This window comes from Pelophylax lessonae (genome assembly GCF_965119305.1).
Source record: "Pelophylax lessonae genome assembly, chromosome: 12".
NCBI lineage: Eukaryota > Metazoa > Chordata > Amphibia > Anura > Ranidae > Pelophylax > Pelophylax lessonae.
This window is the reverse complement of record NC_138779.1, coordinates 131,434,421-131,446,570: the sequence shown is the minus strand read 5'-3', so window position 1 is coordinate 131,446,570 and position 12,150 is coordinate 131,434,421. Positions and strand designations below refer to the sequence as shown.

The 12,150-nt window shown below is 40.5% G+C and overlaps 1 protein-coding gene across 1 annotated transcript in view; it reads left to right on the top strand.

Moving 5' to 3' along the window:
- The window catches only part of SMIM35 (small integral membrane protein 35), a 42,947-nt gene that overhangs the window by 3,194 nt on the left and 27,603 nt on the right, over positions 1-12,150 (top strand). The window contains exon 2 of the mRNA XM_082274067.1: positions 5,152-5,185. Coding sequence (XP_082130193.1) covers positions 5,152-5,185 — 34 coding nt within the window. The remainder of the gene's footprint in view (positions 1-5,151; positions 5,186-12,150) is intronic.

Here is a 12,150-nt window from a genome sequence, read left to right as displayed (position 1 = left end):
TTCTCTGCTGTAACACCTTGCTGGTTTAATAGAAGGCATTTTTTTGGGTTCTTTGCAGTCAGGAAAAACATCTGAACTTGTGTATAGTGGTACTGTGCACAAGTTCTGATGTTTTGCCTGCCTCCAAAACCCCCCAAAAAATGCCAGCAAAAACACACCTGGGCATTTTTTTTTTTTGACGCTAGCGTTTTTTTGGCATTTTTTGGGGTTCTTTTGAGGCAGGCAAAACATCTGAACATGTGTATAGGGGGTATATATAGGCATATATGTCTGAATATATACCCCTAGACATATATAGGTGTGATAGTAGCAGAAATATATTACTGTAAATGATTTCATTAGCGCAAGCATTTATTTCTGCTACTATCACACCTATATATGTCTAGGGGTATATATTCAGACATATATGCCTATATATACCCCCTATACACATGTTCAGATGTTTTGCCTGCCTCAAAAGAACCCCAAAAAATGCCAAAAAAAACGCTAGCGTCAAAAAAAAAAAATGCCCAGGTGTGTTTTTGCTGGCATTTTTTGGGGGGTTTTGGAGGCAGGCAAAACATCAGAACTTGTGCACAGTACCACTATACACAAGTTCAGATGTTTTGCCTGCCTCAAAAGAACCCCAAAAAATGCCAAAAAAAACGCTAGCGTCAAAAAAAAAATGCCCAGGTGTGTTTTTGCTGGCATTTTTTGGGGGGTTTTGGAGGCAGGCAAAACATCAGAACTTGTGCACAGTACCACTATACACAAGTTCAGATGTTTTTCCTGACTGCAAAGAACCCAAAAAAATGCCTTCTATTAAACCGGCAAGGTGTTACAGCAGAGAAGCCATATTCCTGTGCTTAAAGTTTTCTAATACAAACGATCTTTTTTTTCATGGTCCTGGACATGCTACAGAGCTGAAACTTCACATGTACACTTTTTAGACCCCCCAGATCTGAAATCCAAAGTAAAAATAAAAAAATCTCTTTTTTTTTTTTTTTTTTTTTTTTATAATTTTTCAATCATTGGCTTTTTTTATCAAAAATGACAATTTTTAAGAACTTTTTTTGTGTGATTTTGTGTCTGGGGGGTCTAAAAGGTGTACCTGTGAAGTTTCAGCTCTGTAGCATGTCCAGAACCCCAAAAAAAAATCATATAAGTGTAAAAGAGGGGTCCCACCATCCCTGCTCTACTGAAAAATGATCTTTTTTCTGGTTCTGGACATGCTACAGAGCTGAAACTTCACAGGTACACTTTTTAGACCCCCCAGACACTAAATCCAAAAAAAGTCATGCCTGCCTCCAAAAATGCCCGATAAATGCAAGAAAAAGCGCCGTAGAGAAGCCGTATACCTGTTCTAATAAAAATTATAAGAAAATGCTAATTTTTGGGGGGTTCTGGACATGCTACAGAGCTGAAACTTCACATGTACACTTTTTAGACCCCCCAGATACTAAATCCAAAGTAAAAATGAAAAAATCTCTTTTTATTTTTTTTATTTTTTTTTTTATAATTTTTCAATCATTGGCTTTTTTATCAAAAATGACAATTTTTAAGAACTTTTTTTTGTGTGATTTTGTGTCTGGGGGGTCTAAAAGGTGTACCTGTGAAGTTTCAGCTCTGTAGCATGTCCAGAACCATAAAAAAAAAGATTGTTTGTATTAGAAAACTTTAAGCACAGGAATATGGCTTCTCTGCTGTAACACCTTGCCGGTTTAATAGCAGGCATTTTTTGGGCTCTTTGCAGTCAGGAAAAACATCTGAACTTGTGTATAGTGGTACTGTGCACAAGTTCTGATGTTTTGCCTGCCTCCAAAACCCCCCAAAAAATGCCAGCAAAAACACACCTGGGCATTTTTTTTTTTTGACGCTAGCGTTTTTTGGCATTTTTTGGGGTTCTTTTGAGGCAGGCAAAACATCTGAACATGTGTATAGGGGGTATATATAGGCATATATGTCTGAATATATACCCCTAGACATATATAGGTGTGATAGTAGCAGAAATATATTACTGTAAATGATTTCATTAGCGCAAGCATTTATTTCTGCTACTATCACACCTATATATGTCTAGGGGTATATATTCAGACATATATGTCTATATATACCCCCTATACACATGTTCAGATGTCATGTCTGACATCAAACATGTCCTCAAAAAAACACTGGCAGTGGCAGCCCCTGCAGCATAAAAAATGCTTGCTGGTGAGAAGCCACATACCTGTCCCGAAGCAACTCAGAGAAATGATCATTTCTCTATAGCGGTCACCCTGCTATGGAAGGGTTTTGTCACCCTGCCATAGCAGTCACCGTCAGTTAACCCTACACTACACTACGGTCCCCTGACACTTAACACTTTCCCTACAGAAACTAAATTTTTGAAGCTAACTTAAGTGTAAAGGAGCACTCTAACTACACTAGATATCCCTTTCCTCACACTAAAAATAGCTAAATGACACTTTTAAAGTAAAATTAACAGAACTGCTTCCACTCTCTTCCATGTCCAGTATAACAATGCTGGGAATATGGCGGGGGCGATCTTATATACTGGGGGGCGTATTCACTAATGATTGGTCTAGGGACCCCCTAGTCACTCCAATCACATTCCTAGCATTCTCCTGCCCCCTCAATTGGCTTTTGCTAATGGTTCTGGTCCAATCACGGGCTTTTAAAGCCCATTTCCTGAAGCATTGCATTTTGGGCGGTTCTGGTTGCCGAATTCCGAACTTTTTGGGCAAAAAGTTCTAAATTCGGCCGAACCTCGAACACCCAATGTTCGGGCCGAACCGATGGTGGACCCGAACCGTTCGATCATCCCTACCGGTAACAAAGGCAGACCCATGTCAGGCCCAATGCCTGGAAATCCTGCTACTCTTACATTTTGATAGTACCTAAAAAGTGCAAACTAGTTAATAATTTGACAAATCCTTGTCCATCTCGAATGTCTTGATCAGGTATTTGCACTTAAGTTATGGTATCCAGTATCAGTGCCGGGACAAGGTCATTTACAGGGCGAACATGCCAAACTGTGCCACACCCCCCCCAAGATATATGAGCTCCATGTGTCAGCAAACCCACCCCCCCCCCCCCAAAAAAAAAGCATTAATCTGCATGCATGCTTTCCCTTCCTCTAAGTACAAATCTGCCCCCCTGCTTAAATCCCCCCCTAAAAGAAAGTCCCCTCTTAGTATAAATTCCCTTCCCCCCTCTACCATATCAACTGTTCTACCATAGACCCTTAAAATCTGCACTCCTAGCAGAAATCTTTTTCCCCATCCCCCATCCCAACACAAATCTCCCCAAATCCCCACTCTAACCACACCAACCCCAAATTTCCCCTCCTAGTACAATTCTTACCCCCTGCTGCCCTCCAAATTCCACCTACAAACACAAATATCCCCCCCCACCTCACATTATACCACAGTGGCCAGGGCAGCTGCCCCTCCTAACCCCCCTTGTCCTGGCTCGGTCCAGTATATATTGCCATAATGAGGGGTTACCATTTTATCTGTTAGATTTTAACTATCAATTTTATGAGATAGAATGTAAAAGAAGTCACTGAATTACAAAGAGTTGGACGGGAATACTCACAACTCCCAGGTGGACAAGAACAGAGTTGGAAACTATGATAGGTAGAGCACACTAATAGAACATTCAAAACACATACAAAGGGCTTTTTAACCAAAGGAAAATAGGCTGTTCACTTTGCAAAGGAAGTAACACTGTGCTTAGTGAATGTGGTGAAGTTTGCAAAGAATACCCAAGCACGTGCAAGGAAAAAAAAGCTGAATTTGTGCTTGCACGTGCTTGGATGACAGAAGTCAGGAGGGCTTCCCTTTTTCTACTTCAAAACTGGGCCAATTCTGACATTTCTCACGTACATGTAAAAATCTGCATTTTTTTTTTGATAGAATACCCAAACATTATGTAATTTTTAAGGCGAGGCCGTGGAGAATACAATGTTGCATGATATTTGCGCAGCCGTTTATCAAATGCTAATTTTCAGGAAAAAATGCACTTTAATGAATTCTTTTGCACACAAACATAATATAATACCCAATTTCTTGTTAAAATATAAAAGATGATGTTACGCCGAGTAAATAGATACCTAACATGTTGCACCTTAAAATTGCATATGCACGTGGAATGGCGACAAACTATGGTACCTAAAAATCTCCATAGCCAATGGCTTAAAAGCCTTTACAGGATACCAGTTTAGAGTTACATAGGAGGTCTGGTGCTGAAATTATTGCTCTCACTCAGTCACTCTGATGTTCGCAGCGATACCTCACATGTTTTGTGGTGCAATCACCTTTTACATATGCGTGAGGAGCCTATGTATGTGTGTGCCTTTGTGCATGAGCAGGAAGGGGAGGGGGGGGGGGGGACTTACATTTTTTTTTTTATGTATTTTTTTTTAATTCCATTTTTTTAAACTGTCTCTTTATTTATTTATTTATTTATTTTTTAACTCAACTTTATTGCTTTAACAAGGGATGTGACATCACATGGGGGAAGAAGTACAGAAGCTCCTTTCACTCTGTGAACAACAGCTGAAGCCACCAGTCGGATTGGTCCTGTGCTCTCTAGTGGGACAGGAGAGCCTGGGAAAAGGCAATGGCAGTAGGAAGGGGGACCCCCTTCAAGCATCTGTAAAAGTGATCAAGTGGGCGTAAAACCGCTAGGATTACCTTTACAAGATAGGTAATCACCGACTAAAGAGAATAAAAAAAAGATCATGGTTGCAGCCCCAACCACGATCCTGGTACAACCACCTCAATATGAGGCCATATCTATACTGTACGCACTGCAGTATTATGGTGGTTATTCATTAAGCTCTAGGGATAATTTTCTTGCAAAGCACAACTTTCCTTTCAACACGAACAGCCTATTTGCCTTAGTAAATCAACACCAAAGAGTCAGCCCATCAGACTTCATTTTTAATTAAAAAAACACTTTGGGGCAGACTGACCTTTTAAGGATGGGGGCAACTGTTCTTTCTCTTGCAGTCCTATCTTTCTTTCCATATTATTTCTTTCTTATAATCTTTCTATTCCTATTCCTCAACTTCTGTGTTTTTGTCCATAATAACAGATAAGCATTTCAGTTTTTTTTGTTTTTTATCAATTTGACTTACCCTGTTTTTTTTTTTTTTTTAATTTACAGAGACAAGCTTCGTCTTCAATTTATACAATATAAGGTAGGTAAAAGAATTATGTTACATCTATATTTAGATATTAACTAATTCCAATATATTTAGACCTGTTTTACACTGCAGCACTGTGGTTTGGCTGCAGCTTTGACCAGGGAGTCAATGTGCTTTGTTCCCCTTTGGGTATAGCCGAGCTCAGTGGGGATAGATGAATGTCCCTGGATCTATCAGGATCCCACATTTTCTTTTTTCAGGTGCTTTTATAATAATCGGCCATATAAAATAAAAACAAAGTGTCTAGTGCACTCAGTAAAAACAATTTTATTATGCCACACAGTAAAATAAGCTCACTCACATTGAGCAGCACTATGAGCCCTTCCAGCTGTGAACAGCATGAGATACAATCCTCTGGCTCGCAGCCGTCAGTATAGTAATGGACATGGGTGATGTTCAGATGTCAGCTCCTGCCTCCAGAATCGTATCGTCTTCAATAGACTTCTTCAGTGGAATGACCCTATTCCTCTGGAACCCCTCTCTACTGCTATACACTGTCCCTGACAGACAGGGAACCTGTCTGTAGACTAGCCACTCCCCAAAAGCATGCCAAACCTGGAAGCCAGGGTAAAAAAAACACTGCCCTGACAAAAAATGGTAATCAAGGTCATAAGGGGCACCTGCGTCCAATCGGACAGCTATTCCCCAGGAGACAAAAGGAAATCATAGAGGAACCAAGCTTCTCACAACTTCCTTGCCCTACTTCATTGCTGCTTTGGTCGAGTGCCACCTACAGTGGGGAGTACAGATTTCCCCTGTGTTAGGGCCCATAGAACAGAGCAGGCTCTGTCCATGTCCGCTCTGCAGAAACTGAGCTGACACGGACCTGTCATTCGTCCACTCTGCTCTGATTAGCAGGGGATCAGTGGGTAGATCCCCTGGTGATCAAAACAGTTTGCCCCATGTGAAAGGGTCCTTATAGAGGAATAGGCTGTTCTAGTGAACTCCTGCAGTCATGCATGGGATGAAGTTATAAGTGAGGAGGACTTTGTGGTTCAGTAAAGGAGCGTAGAGGGTAGCTTGGAAAGTATTTGTCTATGGGGTCAGAAATCTAGTTAAAATATCATCAGAAAAATGGCAAGCCCTGGAGGAACCAATAACACAAGAGGAGATAAGGGCAGCAATAATGAGTACAGCGACAGGGAAGAGTCCAAGCCCAGATGGATTTACGATAAGATATTACAAAAAATTTGGAGAACAATTAATATCAAAAATGTGCACGTAAATGAACAAATTAGGAGAAGGGGTGGAGATGAGGAAAGAATCACTGCAGGAATACATCACAGTTATACCTAATGAAGGGAAAGACTCTGTGTTCCAACTTTAGACCAAGAGCATTGTTAAATATCAAAACAAAATGATTTGCAAAAGTTCTAGCCACAAGATTAAAATAAGTGATGCCCAGTTTGATACATGTAGATCAAACAGGGTTTATTCCAGGAAGGGAGAGTAAGAATAATGGCATAAGAACACTACTACACGTGTAAAAACGTTATATAATTATCTCACAGCATCAGTAAAGGTGAATGGAAACCTATCACCATTCTTCGAAATGTTCAATGGAACAAGACAGGGATGCCCACTTTCACCTTTTTTATATGTGCTGGAGCCATTATTGGCCACTATATGAAATAGTATGGCTATATGGGGGTTGAAGATAGGGGATGAAGAACATAAAGTAGCGGCATACGCAGATGCTGTCCTCTTTTATATACAGTGTTTAACCCAAAAATAACGCTCCCAAATTTAATAAAAGAATTGAAGAAATATGGAGAACTCTCAAATCTAACGATCAATCCCATAAAATCGTTCATTTTGAATATAAATTTGAATAAAGAAGAAGTTAGCATTAAAAAGGGAATTTCCATTTACATGGGGGTGGGGGGGGGGGAAGAACTAAAATACCCTGGGATAAAATTAACATCATCCCTGGGGAATTTACACCAGGCAAATTATATCCCACTGATAAAAGAGATGAAAAAAATATCAACAAGACCATTGTCATGGGTGAGACGTATAAATTTGATAAAGATGGCAATACTCCCAAAGATCCTGTATACGTTTCAAATGGTACCAATAACCCTCCCTCAAATATTCTTTAAAACAATGAAGGCAATGATCTTAAAGTTCATATGGCAAAACAAGAAGCCAAGAGTACAGTTCTTGATTAGTAGGGGTAAAGCACAGGGGGGATTACCAGCACCAGATATCAAAATATATTATAATGCTATAATATTAACATGAATGATAGAATGGACAAATATAAATAGTTGCAACAGTTGGGTGAAGATAGAAAATACATTAAGCGGAACACAATTAAATAGGAATATATGGATTCCTCCAAGATATTGAATGTTTGACGAAAATATACACAAAATGACTGGAAATGTTTTTAAAGTTTGGGATATAATTTATAGACATGCAAAATAGGAATACAATTTGCCACTAATCTCACTAGCGGGCACAATTTTTTTTTTTTACCCAGAAATCGTGCAAACTTTGGGGAATGGATTAAAAATACACAATTAAAAGATTCAACAAAAAAAGGGAAAATATGTTCATGCTAAGAATTGAGACATAAAAGAGAATGGAAGAAATTAGATGAATGGAGGTATTTGCAACTGAAACACTTTGTGACAATTTTACCGCAAAAAATTAGATCCAAGGAGAACTTAAACCCAATTGAACAACTATGTAATTCACAGCCAGAATTAAAACATAATATATCCCGGATCTATAAGATTCTCACGATGTTGGAAGGACCAAAAATACCTCTATTCATCGAAAAATGGGAAAAGGAGCTAGGGACAAGTATAAAAGAGAAACAAGTGAGTAAAGTATTGAGGGCTGTACATGGGCTGGCAACAAACATAAATACCGTACGATAGAAATGAACTAAAAATGCCTGGCAAGATGGTACATGACTCCTGATAGGGCATCACAATATCAGTCAGAAAAATCTCCCTTGTGCTGGAAAGGTTGTAATCAGACAGGTACCATGATGCATCTTTGGTGGGAGTGCACAAAGATATGGGAATATTGGCAGGAGGTACAGCAATACATAGGGGAAATTACAGGAACCGAGATCCCCAATAATCCACGGTTCTGTCTATTCTATAATATAAGCACCACTAAAAAAAAACAATATAAAAGTACAGCAGTGCCATATTAAATAAATAAACCCACAATAAGAGAATGGTTTAAAAGGATTGAATTCCTATATAAAATGGAGTATTTGAGTAGTAGGGAAAAGGACCATGCAGAAAGATTTGCCAGTATATTGGACAGTTGGATACAATTTAAGAGATCTAAAAAATATGCGGAGATAATGATAGACTAGGAAATAGGAAATAGAAGTAGAAGGAGGGAGTAGGAAGGCGGGGGAGTTGGAGGTGTAGAAGAATGAGTGGCGAAATAAGGGAAGGGTACTGGGGAGGGTATTACTTTACTGTATGGACATTTTTTATATAGAAAACTAAATAAAGTTTAAATAAAAAAAATAAAATAAATAAAAAAAGAAATATAGTTAGAAAAGTAAAAAAAAAAAAAAAAAAGAACTATGAAGGAAAAGCTTTCTAACTCAAATTTTATTCTCAAATTGATAGGAAGCCAGTAAAAATGACGCTGTATCATTCATAATAGACTGTGGAGGTGGGAGTCTTGCTAGTGAAATATTAGACTGGAAGATTTTGCAGTAGTCAAGACAAGAGGCATACCTCCCAACCGTTTGAGATGGGAACGAGGGACACCCAATTGCGAAAATGTGTGTAGGCATAGGACACACCCCCTGCCACATCCACTTAGAGGAGAATTATACAAAAAAGTGATTAGTTAAACCCACCCACTACTATTCCTTTATACCGGCTTTTGAAATTTACAAATGCAGAAATGTAGAATTTGGATGAAAAGTATAGCACTGGGAAACACGTTTTGAAAGGTAAAAAGTGCATTTTATATACAACTATATAGATCAGACCAAAATGAGGGACAAATGAGGAGGAAAGAGGGACAAAGGGACTTTGTTTCAAATCAGGGACAGTCCCTCGAATCAGGGACAGTTGGAGCTATGAAGAGGTAATGAGGGCATGGACAAAGATTTCACAATGTTTTCCCCAGTCTTGACTCACAATAATGTGAAGAGAGTACATCCATGTACTGTAGTTAGGTATTACTTAACCACTTGCCGACAGTATATTTACTGCGGCAGTCAGCCCCTCACAGGCAGAGTGACGTAGGTCTACGTCGCTAGCCTGTGAGGCTCTGGGGAGCGAGCGCGCGCCGCCGGAGGCGCGCTCCCGTGCGGTCACGGACCCCCCCGCGCGGTCACGGACCCCCCCGCAATGTCCGCCGGTCACTCGGCGATCGTCGGGGGAGAAACAATGATCATACGGTTCTACTATGTAGGACCGTTGATCATTGTTCCTACACCTCAAGCCACAGCCAATCACAGTTATAATCACGCCCCTAGGGACACACACAGCCCCTCCCTCTCAAAAAAGTTAACCCCTTCACTGCCAGTCTAAATTTACAGTAACAGTGCATATTTATAGCACTGATTACTGTAGAAATGTCACTGGTAACCCCAAAAGTGTCAAAAATGTCAGTCAAGGGTCCGATCTGTCCGCCGCAATGTCGCAGTACCGCAAAAAAAATCGCAGATCGCCGCCATTACGCGTTAAAAAAAAAACAACAAAAATGACAAAAATCTTTCCCTTAGTTGGTAAACGCAATAACTTTTGCGCAAACCAAACAAAATCCGCTTTTTGCGATTTTTTTTTTTACCAAAAATATGTAGCATAAAACAAATTGGCCTAAGATGTTAAAAAATTTTGATTTGTACATTTTTTTTTGGGAATTTCATATAAAAAATGTGAAAAATATTGTTATTTTTGCAAAATTGATGCTCTTTTTTTGTTTATAGCGCATGATCAAAAAAATCGCACAGGTGATCAAATACCACCAAAAGAAAGCTCTGTTTGTGGGGAAAAAAGGACGTCAAATTCGTTTAGGTACAGCGTCGCACGACCGTGCAATTGCATGTTAAAGTCACGCAGTGCCGAATCGCAAAATAGGCCCTGGTCAGGAAGGGGGTAAAATCTTCCGGGGCTTAAAGCGGAGTTCCACCCTGGATTTTTTTTTTTTAATACCCCCGGGACAGTCAGGGCTAGTGCATTCCACAATGGCTAGCCTCTGATCTGTCCCGGGTTGCACTTACCTGTTAGGACAAATACTTACCTTGCAAACGTCTTGTCCAGCGCTGCCATCTCAGATGTGGGCAGCTTGAAGCCAGCGCGTCCTCTTCGGCGTCTTCTTCCGCCTTCTTTGGTCCCACGATGCTCTGCGCCGGCCCCGACGTCACTTCCGGGTCGCGCGCGTCATCCCTCCACAGCTTCTGGGCATGCCCAGAAGCTGTTCAGAAGGGGATGACGTGCGCGACCCGGAACTGACGTCGGGGCCGGTGCAGGCGCAATGATTCCTGGGAGCTATGACGTCCAGCTCCCAGGAATCATTGCAGAGCCAGGAAGTGACGACGGGCCGTGGCCGAGGAAGGAGGAAGAAGGAAGTAAGGTAAGTATATTTTCTTCGCTACGAGGTAAGTAAAAAAAAAAAAAATATGCGATTATCCATTTCTTTTTCAGGTGACCCGGAGCGAGAAGATGGAGGTAAGTATAAAAATAGGGTGGAACTCCACTTTAAGTGGTTTAGATGAAAAAACTTAAGGCTTTACAACCACTTTAACTAACTAACTAACTGCATATTTCACTCTTCCTGGTTTGATCAATACCTTAGGGTGTATGTTAAATACAAATACACCAAATGAAGCAGAGGGCTGAGGTGAGTGGAGTAAAAGGCCTGCATTATGTCTAATGAAGGCTACATCTACTTCCTAATTCCAACAAAATATTATAACATTTAGATAATTAATATTAAAGACATAATTACAGGTTACAACATTTGACATCAATGTTGGGTGTGGGTGTGTCCCTGAACACCGACAATGTACATTTGGGAAGAATCACCCATACTCACACAGATATCAGGATAGGAACAGTAGCTGTTTCCGTCTAGCTGCTGCATTCCAATTGACATGAATGGGATTGCCTGCATTTGGATGGAACACCACTAACATCACTCAGCTCATGAACTTAAGCCTCGTACACACGTACCGATCGTCGGCCGAACGATCGGCCATCTTTTGTCCAGGGCTGTCGTGTCTGTTGAAAACTGCAAAAGACTGCACACGAATTTTGTCGGCCAACAACAGCCGACTGCAGAAGTGATGTCATGTGATGGTTAACTTTCCTTGTCTTTTTTCTTCTCTGAGCATGCCCAGTCTTGCTCATCTGCTGTCTGTCGGCCGAAATCTGTACTGACTGGCGAACAATCGGCCGTTCTGGTGACGGCCAACAAAAATTTTAAAGTCTGCACGACAGATTCTGTTCGGCCGAAAATGCGTTGTCGGCTGTCGGAAGCATCATACTAACAAGCCTACAATCGGCCGATCGGTCGTCGGCCGAATATTTACCCTGGCAATGTAAGCAAAGGGGCAGATAGAGGGAGTGACAATATTGCTTAAACATGGCCACATGGCTATATTTGGGCAGCAACATTAACAAAACTTGGCCATGGCTAGCTTTGGCATGGCAGTAGTATCACTGCGCTTCGATTATATTGTCAATTTTTTTTTTTTTTTTTTTAATAAAGGACTTGTCAAACCTGTGTTTGTGTGCCTATTTAATTTTACATTTTTTCTTTTTTGTGAATTAGTAGGAGTATTATGTATTATGTATCCCTTACATATTTACATAGAAAGATGGAATCTGGGTGTCCCTTATTGTTAAACGAAGCTTCCAAACTCTAATAAGGTCCCCTGCCGTGTCAACATGGAGACAAAGTGCTTTGCCAGGGGTGTCCCTGGGCATGGGGCCTGGTAAAGTTCAGGATGGGGGGGCGTGCTC